The sequence below is a fragment of the Taeniopygia guttata genome, chromosome 15 (assembly GCF_048771995.1).
Source record: "Taeniopygia guttata chromosome 15, bTaeGut7.mat, whole genome shotgun sequence".
In the NCBI taxonomy this organism is placed as follows: Eukaryota; Metazoa; Chordata; class Aves; order Passeriformes; family Estrildidae; genus Taeniopygia; species Taeniopygia guttata.
In genome coordinates this window covers 4,194,407-4,211,207 of record NC_133040.1, presented here as the reverse complement: position 1 = coordinate 4,211,207, position 16,801 = coordinate 4,194,407, and the positions used below count along the sequence as shown (strand labels likewise).

General features: G+C 48.3%; 1 protein-coding gene across 4 annotated transcripts in view; it reads right to left on the bottom strand.

Moving 5' to 3' along the window:
* Positions 1-16,801, bottom strand: part of TPCN1 (two pore segment channel 1) — a 41,078-nt gene that overhangs the window by 7,291 nt on the left and 16,986 nt on the right. For all 4 annotated transcript variants that reach the window (XM_072936036.1, XM_030285911.4, XM_072936034.1 and 1 more), the window contains 19 exons: positions 15,556-15,680; positions 12,978-13,154; positions 12,009-12,122; positions 11,651-11,781; positions 10,370-10,458; positions 9,763-9,797; positions 9,149-9,207; positions 8,312-8,411; positions 7,299-7,415; positions 6,337-6,461; positions 5,107-5,155; positions 4,846-4,909; positions 4,013-4,057; positions 3,253-3,309; positions 3,112-3,165; positions 2,687-2,759; positions 2,373-2,480; positions 1,112-1,183; positions 219-308 (listed from right to left, as the gene is read on the bottom strand). In XM_072936036.1, the coding sequence (XP_072792137.1) occupies positions 219-308; positions 1,112-1,183; positions 2,373-2,480; positions 2,687-2,759; positions 3,112-3,165; positions 3,253-3,309; positions 4,013-4,057; positions 4,846-4,909; positions 5,107-5,155; positions 6,337-6,461; positions 7,299-7,415; positions 8,312-8,411; positions 9,149-9,207; positions 9,763-9,797; positions 10,370-10,458; positions 11,651-11,781; positions 12,009-12,122; positions 12,978-13,154; positions 15,556-15,680 (1,684 nt within the window). The remainder of the gene's footprint in view (positions 1-218; positions 309-1,111; positions 1,184-2,372; positions 2,481-2,686; positions 2,760-3,111; positions 3,166-3,252; positions 3,310-4,012; positions 4,058-4,845; positions 4,910-5,106; positions 5,156-6,336; positions 6,462-7,298; positions 7,416-8,311; positions 8,412-9,148; positions 9,208-9,762; positions 9,798-10,369; positions 10,459-11,650; positions 11,782-12,008; positions 12,123-12,977; positions 13,155-15,555; positions 15,681-16,801) is intronic.

The window sequence follows — 16,801 nt, the reverse complement described above, 5'->3', positions numbered from 1 at the left end:
CTTCAAGCCCTGTCCAACGTGGCCTTGGACACTTCCAGGCATGGGGCAGGAGAAATGAAGTAGCTCCTGGATTTCTGCCACGTGTTGCCTTAGCTACAAAACCCCATTTAGCTCCATCCTCTGGCCACTTCTCCACAGGGAAGTGGAGCTGCCAGAGCTCCCTGCTGCTGGCTGAGCACCAAAAGCACTGTTGAGGGGGCTGGATTTGAGGTACTCACTTGCAGCAGTTCGGGTAGACCACGCCAGCAAAGAACTCCATGCCAACAATGGCAAAGCAATAGTAGAAGATCAGCAGGGTTAAACCCAGGCTGGAGGCAGAAACAGAAAGAATACTGTGTGCTGAAGAGTTGCTATGGCAAGGAAAGACAAAATCCTAGGCTGGTTGCTCTGGGAGGAATTTCCAAGGGATGGGAAGCAGCACTGGAAACCCCAGCCCACCCTCCCTGCTGCTGTGGCTCTGCAGCTCTTGGCCTGCCCTCATTCAGAGAGCCCTTGGACAAGGAGTTTGCCACTCACTGAAGAGAAAAACCAAAGAGCAGCCTGGATTGCCTCCCAGTCTGTCCTTTTCTGTTAAATAAACATCTCTGCACAGCTCCTTTAATAAAGAGCACCACACACTGTTTCTGCCCTCTCCACATCCTTCAGGCAGGGACTGTGCCAAGAGCGGGGCTCTCCAGCAGCTCAGGCCTCCCGGGAGAGAAGCAGGGCAGCACTCAAGCACCAGCTCCCTCTGCCCCACCATTCCACAAAAACGCTCTCAGGGGCTCTGCTGAGGACAGGGAACAGCTGGGGCCAAGGGGATTTGTGCCAATGTTCTTCCCACAGGGGCTTTGTCTCTCAGCAAGAGCTGGGATGGGGGAGAAAGACTAAAACAAGCAGGGAATCTTAGTTATCCTCCTACCACCAAAGCAGGAGGATCCCAGGGTGCTGGAGTGTTGCTGTTCCAAGGAATTGGAGGATGAACACTCCACTGGTTAAAAAGAATCAGTAACCACCCACTGACAGATCAGAGCACAAATCCCTTCAGCAGGTTGGACAGGTCCCTACCCCGACCCCAAACCTTCACTGCCGTCACCCCAAGAGCAGAGGTTGGTAGAGCAGAGGCTGGTACCTGGCCATACGAGGGAACAGCTCAAACATGGTGTCCAGGACGTTCCTGTAGCGTTTCTTCAGTTTGAAGAGCCTGAAAGGAGAGGCCAGGAGTTACCCACACCCTGCAGCTCTCCTGGTGCTGGGGGAAAGAGCTAAAAGGACAATTCCAGCTCTTTCTACCTCACAGGTCAATGACTGAGGTTTCCTGACTTTCCTGACTTCTTGCTCACGTGGTCTCTGCTCACCTGCTGTCCCATCTAAGTGTTTGTGACACATTCAATTGTTTACAGGACTGAATATCTCAGGGGAAAAAATAGGCTGTCTTTTTACATGGCATGATGCATAAAGCGCTATTTAAAACTCCTAAAAATTATAAGAACTTACACTAGGCCCATGTACAGGGTCAGGATTCATTCCTGCTTCCCCCAGACACAAGCTTTTCTGTGTTTCCTCCATGACCCAATAAAAAAAGATGGAAGAAAACTACTGTGTGCCTGCTTATTTAAGATTTGGCAATCCCATCAGCCTTTACAGAGAAACACAGCTGCCAAACAGGCTTTGGCAGGGGAGGAACAGAGAAAACATTATTGTTTTTCCACTCTTGAGCATCATGAAGTGCTCTTAAAATCCTCACTGGAGAGCTAAGATACATCAGCTGTTTTTTATGAAACATTTCACCTCAAATCTTGTCCCCTGTGGCTCTGGAGGTGTTTGTGAAGGTGAGTGTACCTCAACATGAGAGGGTTAATCAGCCCCAGCTCCCTGATCTGCAGAGAGGTTACAGGCCATGGCCTTGCTCAAAGTGTGAGATGCAGTTGGAGCAGAGCAGTACTTCACCCTAGAAAGCAGCATCCTTTGAAAACTGTAATTTCTGGTAATTCAATGGAAATTATTAAACTGGCTCAGACCATCTCACCCTGACAGAAAAGCTTTTCTCTGAACAGCATCAGACAATTTAGAGGAGGTGTAAGAACCCCACGAAGGCAGACACAGGATAATCTGCCCCCAGTAAATCCCTTGATCTCTATTAAAGATCAGCTTAAGCTCCAAAGCACGGGGTTTTCATATCCCACCCCAAGTTTTTATCATCCTTCCTTTCCATAACTCGGGCTAATCCCATTACCCCACGCAATTCCTGTTCGCCACGGTCACATTCCCACAGAGCAATCCTTGCCCTCTCCTGCTAAGGAGCTCAGTCCCCAGTGGGACTGATGGAAAACAAGGCTGTTTTCTCCCACCTGCTCTCTGGAATCCCCCCTGCCCAGCCTTTCCCAGCTCACCTCAGCAGCTGCAGGGGTCGCAGGACCACGATGAAGTAAAAGGGCTCCATGTTGAATGCCAGTGCCATGAGCCCCAAAAATGCAAACAGGGTGACTGAGAAGTCAAAGCTGGAAAGAAAAATAAAATAAAATAAATCTAAGAGCAATGATTTACCAGCAGTGCTTCAGCAGAGAGGAGGGATTGGTGCTGCTCCGGCCTAACAAGATGCACGAGGCCAGGGGCAGAAGAATTATAACAGCTGCTGATGGCTCCTCTCTACAGGCTTGGCTCAGGACTTGGTGTTTCCAACCCAAAAAGATGAATGTGCACTTACAGATTCCAGCCTGAGGACAGGTACTCCACAGGCCCCAGCCCAGTGGTCTTCAGGAGCAGCTCCACACCATAGACTGCAAAACAAGAGGGGTCAGGAATGAGCAGCCTGACAGGAAAGGCTCATGGGGAAGCTCATCCCCTCCTGGATGTGTGGGGATTTTAAAGGATTTCTGAACAGTGGTTTAACAGACCCCACCCATCCTCCTCATTCTCAGTGAGGTGCCAAAGAGACTTCTCCCTTCCAAATCAACACATTTCCCTGTGTTCGTGGAGATTTCTCTCTAGAGAAGTCTGCAAAACAATCCCTGCCAGGCACACCATTGTTCTGCGTGGAGACTCTACTACACCCATGGTTAGGTTATAACTTCAATTCCCTTCCCAGCTCCTCAGGAAATGACACAGCTCTGTTGGGAGGCATCAGCTTACTTGTGAGGAAGACTACATAGCTCCATGGGACATTCCTGGAGAAGAAATTCCCTCCTGCAAGACACAAGAACAGTTTTCTCAAGTCCTCCCTTTTTTTCCAATCCCCCAGCCCACAGTTAAGCAACAAGCCATGTTTCCTACCTTGCAGCATGAAGGTTTCAACAAGAATCCAAATCCCATTCACAGCCACCACAGTGTCTGGAAAAGAAAGGAAAAACCCATAGCAAAACCACACCTGGATATCCATTTCTTAGGCCAACGAAAAGAATACAATACAGGACAAGTGGCAGGGTCACTGGTTCCAAGTCAATGAACAAACTGAACCCATAAACTGTGAGTCTTCCCCCATATCTTTCTCCAGGCCTTTAACAGATGCAGTGCCTTTATGTTCAAAAACAAACAAAACTAAAAGAAAAAACCAAAAAGCCCAGCCCCCAAATGACTGAGTAGGAACAGATCACTTAGAAGGCAGCAGGTAGCACCAGGAGGAAGCACTCTTCCTCCCCTAGAGAAGAGAAGCACAGATTCCCTGTCTCAGGCAGCTCAGTTGCCAAGCAATCCCTCCAGCACCGAGGATGCTCACAGCTCCTTGAGAGCAAACAGAATGCAAAGGCACTTCCTCATCCAGCATCCTTCAGCTGCAAGATAAACCCCCCAAGGCTGGAAAAGCTGATCACCAGCCCAGCTAAATGCAACAAGTTCCACAGGGCTGTTGTGCAGTGAGCCAGGGAGCCTCTCCAGAATGAGAGCTGAGAGCCCAGGCTGGTGGGAAAATGAAGCAGTTCCCTCCCTCTCCACTAAAACTCCAAATTTTATCCATGAACCACAGCTCAGACCACACCAAATCCTTGGAGGGCTGGCACACCCAGCACACCAGAGCCACCAGATTATTCCTACTCACACATAGTGTACTGGAACACACGGGACTTCACCAGGATGTTGATGCCTGTGTGAAGGAAAGGATGATAAAACAAACATTTACACCATCCTCCATACCACAGATCCCTCTGTCTTCTCCTTAGAGACATTTTCCACACCAATCCCCAGCAAAGAAGCTAAACAGATCAGCAGATTATTAACTTTCACTTTTTGGGGACAAGTTTAAACATCCTTTAGAATTTCAGCAGCAATGAAGTCATCATCCTTAGCCCTCAGGATGCCCTGTTTGGTCTCTATGTGCTAATTCTGGGGTGGACAGAGGTAAATGCTCTGTGTTTGGAACAAGGAGGGTTGGGAACATCAGCAGAGCTCTGAGGGATCCTGTGGCAGCTGTATTTGGATCAGAGGGTGGCAGCTGCTCCCCAGGAGCACACAACACCTCAGAAGAGCTGCAGGTTCTTAATTCTGGATGGCAACAATCCACTCAGGAAAACGGGGACACAGGAGGTAAATTGGCAAGACATGACTCTGATGGGGGTTTCAGGCCTCTCTTCCCTTCCCAAACTGCTGTCCTTGACTTGAATGGGACCAGGCAGCCTAACAGCTTTTGTGACAACTCAAATCCCAGTCCACAGTCACTGCAGGAATATTTACAGCACAGAAATCTTCCCTGGAGACTCCGAATCCCAGCCCCTGGCCTCGGAGGCACTGGACACACACAGGGAGCTGGTTAGAAGGCCTTCCCTGATGTGTTTGCCAGGGACACAAGAGAAGGTCCCTTCACAGAGTCCTATCTCTGTAAAGAATACTCTTCCTGCCAGCTGAACACACGCTGCCATGCAAAGAGTGTGTCACCTTTGAAAATAAGGAAGGCAGTCCGTGGCAGGTCATCAAACCAGTGCTCGCGGCTCCGCTTGGCCTGGAAGCAGAACAGCCACGGTCAGCAGCAGCCAGAGCTACACCCATGCAAAAAAAAGGGCAGGGATGGAAACCCACCCTACCCCATCACCTGCTTCTCTTAGATTGCCTTTGTTTCTCACCCAGCTCCTCTCCAGCCACTCCTTTTCTCTCCCTCCCACACACGGTTTCCTTCTCCTCCACCCAACAAACTCTTACCTTCCATTTTAAGCCAACAACTTCATAGAAATTGTAAAAATCCTTTAGACTGCAAAACAGAAAGAAACATCTGATCAGAGCCTCGAGGGTGAGCAGATCATTAATTGTCCCTGTCAGACATCACCAGTGGAGAGTCCCTGGAAGTTATTAACTCCTTATCAGAACTGCAGCCACAGCTGACAGGACTCAGCAGTGACCTCCTCCCAGCCTGGCCAAAGGTTCCTGACTGACAATAGCCAGAATCTCCTTTCTGTAATGCTTCAACCCTTAAGGGAAACTCTGACTCTTCTGAACTCCAGTTTTACCACTGAGAGGAAGGACCTGAGGCTTAGATGCCAACTCCAAGGGATGGAGATTGCGCTGCTCTTCATGAAGAAGTCTTGGACTGCCTTAATTACTCATCCAGTCCTTTCCTAACATCTGTGCACATTTTCTTTTCAGGGTAAAAATGAAGTTTGAAAAAGGACATGAAAGCAAAGAAACTCATAGAACATGAGTGCCTGTCTAGGTGCCCAGGGTCAGGCTTGTAACAGCTTTTATGTGTCTGGAAGTGAGGATGCTGAACTTCTCAGACTCTTACTGGTGACATTGATGCCTAAATTTCACAACTCAGTCTTTCTCCCTGTGCCATTTTCAATACTTCTCTGCAGCACTTGACTTCAAGGAGAAGCATCAGCACCAGTTTCATAGGAGAGTCACTTGGAACCTGTCTGCGGCCAGAACAAAGGAAAAGGAAGAGAAGGTCTCCTGCTCTAATTCCCTCTACTCCCTTGCTGGCTGGAGTTAGCTGCACTCACCCCCCACCAGAATGGCAATTCTCTGCCTCATAACACAGAGGATGGCCTCCCTGAAAGCACCAGCAGAACCAAATTTTAATTAACAAACCCTGGGGGGGACAGCCAGCTGCTGGAAAAAAGCAAAAACTTGTTAAGCTGCGAGGCTGCGCTGTGTGAGGAAATGCTCCTGGCAGGCTCCAGCGCTGCTCCCCAGCTCCTGCCTCTGCTCTGCCAGGGGAGAGGGAAGCAGCTCCTGCCTGTGAGTGCCAGCACAGCCCTGTATCCACAAGAGGGCACGCAGGAACTCCAGCACCTCAGCTCTCAGGGTACCCACCCCTCCCAGCTCCCTGCTTCCCAGAAAAACCCTTCCCCAGCGCCCATTCCATAAACCCAGCCATCCTCTCCAAAGCACAGCAACCTCCCTGCTCTGGCTGCAGCAGCAGGAGCATCCTACCTGACTAAAGGGGTATTGCTCTGATTCAGTGCTTTGAAGGTGAGATATCTCTCCCTGGCACACATCCGAGGCTTGTAGAACCGCAGCAGCCCTTCGAAGTGCTTGAAGGAAATTCCAGACGGCCTCTGGCAACAAAGGAACGCTGTCAGAAACAGCAGCAGCAGGCAGGAATGCACAGAGGCTTTTAATTCTCACCCTGGATTTGTTTTAAGCGGGATTTCATACATTATAACTGAGCCCCCTAAGTACCCTGAGCTATTACTTTCACACACCAAGCTCATCCCAGGGCACAGAGATCAGAAAGCTTTGCTGGCAATGGGTCCCTCCAGCAAATGCAGAACTGCTCCCTGCTGCCCCATCACCTGAAAATTGTCCAACCAGACACCTCAAGCAGAGTTCAACCCCTCTTTTTGGGAAATTAGCAGGCAGCCTAACAGATCCCATCATGGCACATTTTTAAGACCATCAGCTATGTGCACTAAACATGAACTAATCTACTAGAAGTGGGTTAGTTATTTTTGGGTCTTATTTCTCTTGCTGCTCCAACAAGTTAAGCAAGAAATCAACCTTCTCCCCACTGTGTTTGTCCCTGTAAAAAGCTGTTTGTAGGTGAATTCCTTCTGTTTCTGCACTGCTCGCTTGTGCAGGACCTAGAAAATGGATTATATTTTCAATTGCATACCCATCCCTCCTCTCAGCAGTGATTGTTGGTAAGCCAAATGAGTCCTCAAGTGACCCAGACTGATTCAGAGAGAAATCAATGATCACATACACTGCAGAACAAACCTCCCTCATGTTACCAAGCCACAACCTCACACAGGGCCGAAATTCAGAGCACACAAACAGAGAATAAAAACCCAGCAGCCCGTGGTGAGCCTGATCACAATCAGCAGAGCTAAAAGCCCTTTTTTTGGAGGTGCTGTCCCAGCAGGCAGCCCAGGGTGCTGCTGGCACAGCTGTACCTGCTTGGTGACCAGCAGCCGGTACGCGTGCTGGATGGCCGTGCGCTTGTGCAGCAGCAGGGACTTGAACTTCCTCTTCTCAATGTCATTGAAAGTGTCAAACACAACAGCCAGGAGCTGAGAAGACAGGGGAAAAAAAGTGCTGTTTTGACCCTTGTACTCTGCAGGGTTTCAGGAAAGCAAGGAGAGGCACTGCCTGCAGCAGGAATGCTGATGGAGGCGGTGAGGTCCCGCTGGCACGAGGGATCCCACAAAGGGATCCCCAAGCTCACAGCTCTGACCCCCTTTTTGGAGGAGGCCCAGATGTTTCTGGCCTCTTACCACTTGCTAGTGGGTTTTAAGAGCTACACAAATGCCAGCAGAAAACAATATGAAAGGATTAATTAAAACACCTTGATCTGTTCCTGGAAAGAAGAGTTTGAGGGCTGCTCTCTGGATTCACCCTTCCTGGGAGCTTTGGCTAACCCATAGCAAAGCTAACCCTCCACCTGGAAAGGCAGTGAAATCCAACCACAAGCATCAAATCCCTCACCTTGGGCTGCAGAATTCCTCAGCTCCTTTGGCAAGTCCTTTTCCAGCACTCACATCCTCCCCTGGGCAGCCATGCAGTGATCAGCACTGCAGTCCTGCCATCCTGAGTAATTCCATTCCCTTCAAACTGATTTACAAAGTATTTTGGGCAAGTTCAGATAATAAAATGCCATTTTATGATAAATAATTAAGACAGAGAAGGATAATAAATTTCATGCAACCGAGTATGTCACTCCAAGCACGGTATTAATGGGAGAGTAGTTGAAAGATGCTCATATAATTTGGTTTTCTGTGATTTAGTTCGATTCCTCATGGTTAGACATTAAAAGAGTTCTATCTGTAGCCAAGCTGCCGTTTCTAGAATCGTTCTGCCAAAGGGTCTGAGATGATTGCAGAGCAGTTCTGGGAATGGGGAAGACTCTGCTGAGCAATGAGCTCCAGGAGCAGGCAGAGGGAAGTGAAGTGCCCCCCTGGGGACTTACCAAGTTCATGATGAAGTAGAGCTCAATGGAGAGGTACACGATGAAGAAGACGCAGGACCAGGGGTTGCGGGCGTAGGATGGCATCATCACATCAGGGAAACTGCATCCCAAAGGACACAAGGCTGAGCACCAAAACACCCATGGCACACAGCCCACTGCACAGGCAGCAGGCACAGCAAGGGGGGTGTGAATAAACTCACACCTAAAGATCTGCACATTTGTACAAAACTCGTGGAGTAAAAATAAATGTGGCAAGCACATTCCTCACACATCCCAAACACCAAATGGGATTTGTGGTTTGGTTAAGGGCTGTGCTTTGATACTTAACAACAGCAGCACAGCCTCAGTGCAGGTGTGACAACCTCAGATTTCTTCCATCCTTTGCTAATTTCTTAATCCTCAGGGCTCTCCCTGACAGCAGATCAATATTTACTCACTGCTGCTATCCCAATTTCCCAGCAGACAGGTGAACTGCAGCACAGAAATAGGAAGTTACTTTTCACCTGTGAGCTGTTGGCTGACAAAGGAGCACAAACACATATTTTCCCTTCTTGGACCAAGGCCTAACAAAGCTGGTTTTCCCCCCTTATTGCCCTCACAGTGATGAAAACATCTGAGTCCTTAGAGATAACTCTGCAGCTGAGGTCACAGTGTCCTAAAGTAAAATGAAATACCAGCTCTTCCCATGCAGGCTGACCCTGGCCATCTCTCTCTCTCTCAGGCAGAGGAAAGGGGTCACACATTTGGAGAACAGAGCACTTCTGCAGATAAACTCTTGGCTCTGCCAGACTCCTTTGGGATAAAGGGAAAGACTGAGATAGAAGAGCATGAACTTACTTTGAAGTGGTCAAAAGCACAAAGAGATTCACCAGGCTGTTCTCTAAGGTATTGAAGTACTGCAAGAAAAAATTCCCATGACAAAATGCAAGCAGGAACTCATAGGGACATTTTGTTCAAAGAAACAACAAGTCCCCCCACCCCTTTGGAGACAGGGACTCCCATAATTCCCTGATGCCTTCCCTAGGGAAAAGCACTTCAGCACTTTTTAAAGCTCCCTGAGAAATGGTGTGTGAAGGGTTAAACCAAAAGCACATTTCTGTTAGTACTTTCTCACAGGCAGCCACAGCCTGGGCAGCAGCAGGAACCAGTGGCTGCTGGACTCTGACCACAGCAGTGGAAGTGGCTGAGCTTTGCCCCAGACACCTCCTCCCCTGGGGACAGTGGCAGGTGGCTCTTTTGGCTGAATGAAGGCATCAAGGACAAGGAACAACTCTGAGAATGTTCCCTTTGGGACATCCTGTCCTGGAGGAAGTTCCTTCCACAGTCTTCCTCCCCAGCAGAGGGTAAAGCAGGGTGACACTGCCAGGAGCAGCCAGAGTTTGGTCCCACATGGAATAAACTATGGCTGCACTGTAAGGTTGAATTCTTAATGAAAGAATCAAGATACTCACTGGATCCGAGTGGTTAGGAGAAAACAAGTAAAAACCTAAAGAGGCAGCAGGGAAAACAGAGGAGGAGAGAAAGGAGAAAGAACAGACAAAAATAAAGTCAGTTCCATGTCGAGCAGTGGAGGAGTTCCCAAAGGGAAGGCCCCACTAACAGCAAATCCTCTCTGACACCCTGAGGATGGGAGCATCTGGAAGACTTTCTCCACAGAGATCTGCCAATAGATGTCATTGGCATTTCAGTGCTCTTTTTGGAAAATAAACTTTCTGGGGATGGTCTGGACTGTAGCAGGTACACTCCAGACACGTGCATTTGTGGGGATGCAGATTAAAGTGTCAGCACTGAGCAAGAGCTGGTGGAAGCAGAGCTTGAAAACACACACCACTGACTGTGTTCTGGAAGAGGTCAAAAGGACTTTTGTCCCAAAATTAAATACCCAGCTTTCAGATTTTTTGGATGTTTTAACATCTGACTGCAGATGAAATGGGATGAATGGAAGATCCTGGCAATTCTCTGGATCTGATCAGCTTTATATTCATCCAGGCTGTTCATGTTGCTTTTGGACAATCACTGGTTAAGAGCATCACTTCTCCACCCATAAATACAACTCACCCAGAATAGCAAAAATCACCATGAAGAAAAGCAGGAGGAGAAGGATGTCAATAAATGGTGGGAGGGACTGGAAGATCTGTCGCAGATTTCTGAAAAATAAGAGAAAACATTAATAAATTAAAATTTGCACATTTACTCCTCCAGGTTGTCAGGGGAAAGAAAAAAACCCACCACCACCACCCCACACTTGAGGGCTTTTTTCCCACTCCCTCCAAGGATTAAAAGTAGAAAGCTTGCTAAATTAGGATCATTTGCAAGCTACCCATCTGTCCTTTGCAGTCAGCTCTCAGGTACTGCAAACAACACTAATGTCTCGCTGTCAACTCTCCTTCTGCAGACTAAAGAGCAGCTCTGATTCACTGTGAGCTTCCAGGCAAGGCCAGGAGCAGAGCCAGTGCAGCCACACCCTGTGCTGGTCTCTCTGAGGTGGTTTATACACCCAAGCCCTGTGCTCCATCAGCACATCCACACTTAGCTCACAGTGGAACCATCTCCAACACAAATGCCAATGAAAGACACTGAATTTCCTGGGATTTTGTTGGAATGCATGAAATATAAGCCACTCTCAGTCCCTCAGAGAGAGAAAGGAATGCAGGGATTAAATTGGAACCTTTAGAGAAAATGAAATACATTAAGTCACACAGACATGAGGTAAAAGTGTAAGTTTTAGTTTTAAGTAAGTAGAAATATAACTTAAGTGCCTTAAGAGACCATGTTAGCTAGTAAAAAGCCCTAAAGCCTAGTTTAAAGTTCAGTAGTGTTACCTTTCACAAAATAAACTTAGCTCCAGACATAATGAAAACATAGCAGAACACTGCTTGCATTTCTAGATAGAACAGACAGAACTATTTGCATGAACAGATAGAACTACATGTGCAGATTTAGGGTAAGAACTGACACTACTTTCACCCGTTAGAATCAAGCTCAGATTGGTGCAGGAAGAATGTTGTAGAATCGTGTTTTTAGCTGACTGGATGCTTTATTAATAAAAGCCCTCTGTACTGGGGTGCAAAAGGGAAGAAGACAAAAAGGGATAGTAGCTGCTAGCTGCTGCTGCTCAGAACACCAGCACTCTGTGCCAGGAAGCTTTTAGCACGGACTTCACTACTCTGAACTCTTCGAGACCGATGCGCTCCTGCAATAAACAACTTTACAACAACCAACAACAGCTCCTGTCTCTTTGAAAACCCAAGACCCGCGCCCAACTGGACAGGATGTGAGTGCTTTCCCTCCAGCCCAGCCCAGCAGTGAGGGCAGAAGCCCCAGGCAGCCCAGCATCACCTTCTGACAGCCCCACAGTAGCGGCAGTCCACCAGGAAGATGCAGCGCAGGGCGCGGGTGATGCGCACGTGCGAGGTCTGGCGCACCAGCACCACGATGGCCTCGATGAACTGCACCAACAGCACACACGTCTGCAAGAGAGGGGGGATCAGAGGCAAAGCCCTGCCTGGCCACCTGCTCATCTGCACATTTGAAGGATGGGAGGCGTCCCTGAGAGTTGAGGGATCTCATGAATCATCTGGCAGCCGGGACATAGCGGCTACGGCACCCTGCCATAGTGCAGGACGATATTTCATCTGGCTCTTTAGTTCTTGGAGGTGCTCAAGGAGAAGCCCTGGCAATCAAGCAGATAACTCACCTTGACCATAGTCCTTTTGTGCCTGATAAAGGTTTGGAAGCCCAGCCACCTCATCTTCATGGAGAGCTCAAAGACGACCACGATTAACGCAAACAGCTCCAGGGTTGCGTGGACCTGCCGCAGCACAGGTTTGGTGAGAACAGCACACAGCAGAGGCCACGCTCCTGCCCCTCCTTTTCCAAGGAGCAGCTGGATTTGACAGCAGTCTGAGCATTGCCTTGTGGCATGCAGGAAAACCCCAAGCCACTCTTTTACAGCTAACATAGCAGTGTTTTTCAAAATTTCTGTTTCTACTGCTTTGTGCTTTTATTAAAGCCTGTGCAATTTTCTTCTAAGCAGCAGCAGGGCAGAAATTCCTGAAATCCATGTCCCTTCTGGGCTTAAGCAACACAGAAAAAAACTTATTGATACATTTTAAACAAAAGGGCAAGACATCAACAAGTTGAGCAGAAACACTTTGAAAAAAAGATGGATACTGTAATTTTTTTTAGTGGAACACAGGAAGGAGAGCTTCTGGGCAGAGAGAGCTTATACAGAGAAGGGTTTTCACTTGAATTAGATATTCTGGACAATCACGGGGAAGAGCCTGGGCTGTATTCTAGGAACCAGTGGTGGTGCTGGGGTAATGGCACCAGCCCTGACAACAACAACTTTGAAACCCCCCCATCAAAGCTCACAGACTGCTGACTTGTCTCATGAAAGTGGAAAAAAACACCTATTTCTGTTACTAAATGAAGAACTGCACAAATTGATAACACAAAACGAGCATCGCTTTCATTGTGGTCTGCCTAGATCAGATGGAAAAAGGAAGTTTTGCTGTCCGGCTTATCTGCTGTCAACCATTTACAGAACAAGCCTGGGGGATTTTTTTCCTCTTGCTGCCTCCTCTTCCTCTCTGTTTGGCCATCATTTTCCTCTTACCCACGCTGCAGAGCAAGCAGACTTTGTCACTTAGGCCCAGGTACTCACAAAGATGCCCAGGCGGAGCATGGGGACCGCTGGAGCCTCGCAGAGGGACAGCAGCAGCAGCAGCAGGGCCGTGCTCAGCTCCATCAGGTAGAAAAGGTGGTTGTGTGCAAAGAGGTAGGCAGCGAGTGCTTTGGCATTTTTGGGGTGAGTGAAGAACTTGTCATTATTTTCTCCTTCCTAGGGCAGCAGGAATAAAGAAGGGAACAGCATTAGTGACTCTTGGTACTATAAAAGAGCGAAGAATGCGGATTTTTTTAGGGATTAGATACAATTCCCAACAGGCTATTCCCATTTACAGCCCGTTGTTGATGTGTTTATTGAGGAATGCACTCCCCACACACGGGACATCCCCTTCTGCTCATAACCACATTTCAGTAATGAAACTTTTTAATATCCACGAACTCCTGCTTCAGAAACCCCTGAGCCTTTTCACAATGAGGCAGAGAGCTGGGAGAGTTTACAAAGGCAGGCAAAGAAACGTCAGCCAACATCCCAACATAAACACAGCACTTCATTTACTTGCAACTACTTCCACGTTTTTACAGACTTATTTGATTAAACTTCTCCAGGACAGAACATGAAAACACCCAGATAAGCTCCAGGGCACCTGGCTGACAGTTTGTTCCTCCTTATCTTGGCCTTGCAAAATGTCTGTAAGAAAACATTGAAGCACACACAGCGTTTTCTGCTCCAGGAATGTAAGACAGACTCCATGAAAAATTAACAAGTCTCTATGCTGATTTGTCATTCCCTCTTAACTAGAAAGCTTAATTAACATTAAAAGGTCAGATACTCCATCTTAACACTTTGCCTACAACTGATTTTCAAACAGCTACATCGTGACTATTTTTACCCCTAGGATGAAACTTAGTTTGGGGAGATTTTAGAGGGTTTTCATCAGAACCACCCAACAGCTTCTTCTCTTTCTCGAGTCAACAGTTTTGGCAAGGGAGCTTTTGTCACTCACAGGAAATTTGCTGCCTCTTGGGAACTGTCAAAAGAGATCACTTTTCCCCAGCAGGGCCACACAGATGCACAAGAAGTAGTGAAGTTTTATTTAAATTAACATCTTCCCAGGCAGGCAATTACTGCAAGGACAGCCAAGCTATTACTATCAAAGCAGAATAGCTGTGATTGCAAATGGATAACGAGGTCAGGGAACTCTCCTTTAGGGAGTGAAGCATTCTCCAGACTCGCTCAGGAGAGGGCTCCCAATGTTTCTCAGTTACTCCAGCTCACACTGGGTTTCAGAACAAACACTGCTGGGTCAGAGAGCCAGGCTGAGCAGGACAGAGCCAGCCCTGCAAAGAGCCCAGCCTGAGATCAGCAGAGTCGTTCCCATCCACGCCTGGCAGGACACACTTGTGGAATGACAAACAGCCTAAATCCTGCCTCTTGGGAGCCAAGCAATTCCAAACGTGCCTGGACAGCAAAGCCCTCTTATCCAGACCCAGCACTTCCCTGCAGGCACTGCTCACAAAACTCTCTTGAAGTGATTCTGCCTCATTTCAAGGACAGTGTCATTGTGGCCATTGGTCAAGGCAGCAGCAGCAATCATCCCCATCCAAAGGGCCAGGCCTGCTGTGCCCATTACCATCAGAGCTGCAGCAGTCAATGACCCTTTGCAGAGCTGCTCCAATAATCAGGAGTTTAAACAAAAGCCTGGAGCCACCCTGCGTTGTCAGGGCTGCTCCACCACACCACGGAGCTCAAGGGTTGCCAAGGTCCAGCTCACACTGTTTTAAAATATCTGAGAAGTGAGATTTCTCAGTCCTGTGTGGTCACAGCATGCAGGAAAAAAATGGTTTCTGTCACCTTGCAGTGGCTTAAACAAAAACCACCCCAACTGGGTCCAAAGCACCTCAGAGCTTTGAAAGGGAACGAAGAGAAGGAAGGACAGACAGTAATGGAACCAGCAACCATTTCAGACTGGACAGCTCTGGGAGAAGCTCACTTTTGGTGACTAATTCCTCACACCAGATGTACAGCAACCTTAAAAAAGCAAAACCTTTGTTGCAGTAAGGATGCTGTTTCTGGTAACTGAAGCACAGGTGGTGTCTGATTCTTCATTGCTTTAAATATTATGAATTTCACTCCTAGACTGATCCTAATCCCAGCATTCTTTAATCCTTTAGAAATCAAACCCTCTGCTTTCTGTTGTGCCTCACAAGACCTGCAGGACTTGACTGACACGAACTGGCCCACCCCATGGCTTAGGCAGGATGGGGACTTGCACTTCCAGAACAGGAGAGCACTGACCATTCCCCCAGGAGCCACTGCAGGGATGAAACAACAATCTCTGACCAGCTACAAAAACCTCTGTGCCGAGGGGGCAGAACTGTGCACGTGCTGAACCCCCCAACAGCACTGTCCTTGGGAGAGGGTGGGGATTTTGTTCTTCAGTTGCCCCAGATGACTTCCAAAGCCTATCCAGAGGTGCCTTCAGCACCGCCCCACTCCCAAAGCAGAATCTCCAGCAAAGCACCCGATTTTCAGCCTCAAAACAGAAACTGTGTCCCATGGCCAAGAAGCACGGTAGCTCCTGCAGCCCATTCTCCCCCCATCCAGCAGGGCTCACCTGGAGGTAGATGGCTGCCTCTTGGTAGTTCATCTCCCAGTTGTGGCGGGCAGAGCTCTGCTGGGTGCAGCACTCCCTGGCCGCGGGGCTGGAGGCATCGCTGACAACGTCATAGCTGCCTCCATCTGCAGCAGAGAAAAGGGATCACCATCAGGGAAGCTGGGCTGCAGCAGCAGGCTCTGGGATCACACACAGCCAGGGCAGCTGGGGAAGTGGCAGCTGCACAGTGACAAATTGACTCTTGGCAGGTAGGAGCTTTAAAGAGACACTCAAAGGCAGCACTTGCACACGGGAATGCTCCCGGAAGATGATCAGAAGAGACAGCATCCTACTCAGTACAGCAAGCAGCTCTGCTGGCTCACAGTGTGTGCTGTCATGCCTGAAGATTGCCATCAGTATCAGAAGCTACAAGCAGGCAGCTCAGAGCCACCAGGCTCCCAGGATGGGCAGCCCAGGGAAGAGAAGAGCGTTTGCTGAAGGAGCAGGAAGGTTTTGCACGTTGTCCTTGGAGCAGAGGCCATGGAAGGACAGACACAGCACTGCCCCTGCCACGGGCCACCAGTGTGAGGAGAGAAGCTGTCAGTACTTTGAGTAGAAAGCCCCATTTCTCCCAGCACTTCAAAGCCACTAAATAACACATCAACACTCTGAGGTGCTGATAAGTACCGACACCACTCTGATGCAAACAAACCTCAAGATGAATTTTCTGTTCACGCTCCACACATCCATTCTGAAATTTCTGAGCGCCTGTCCTTCTCACCAGCAAAGAACTATAGAACAATGCCATACTGAACGTGTGAAGTAGATTTTGTAAATAAAGATTTTGTTTTTAAAACCCCAAAACAATTCAATTGCAATAAAGCAACTCCCAAGCAGAGCTACACATACACAGTGCCCTTCCCACAGGCACTGGGATGTATGCAGGGCATGTATGTAAACTCCAAAATAATTGCTATTTTTGCATTCTGCAGCCTCAGTGCTATTAAGACAGATGAAAACTATGCAAGGAAACAATAACCATACAAAAAGGGAATGTCACTTGGTTTCTTCTTCTGGGTCTGAGAGTTTTATTTTACCTTTGACAAAGAATACTGAGCAGAGAACCCCCAGCAGCGAGACCTGCTTAGGGCCTGTGGTGCAGCTAGTTCACACTCTCAGTTCTCCAGAGTTTCAAACATTTCCCACATCACATGGTTGTTCCTGCTCTCAGAAGAGACTTCCCTCCTCCAGTGCCTCATGTTCCTGA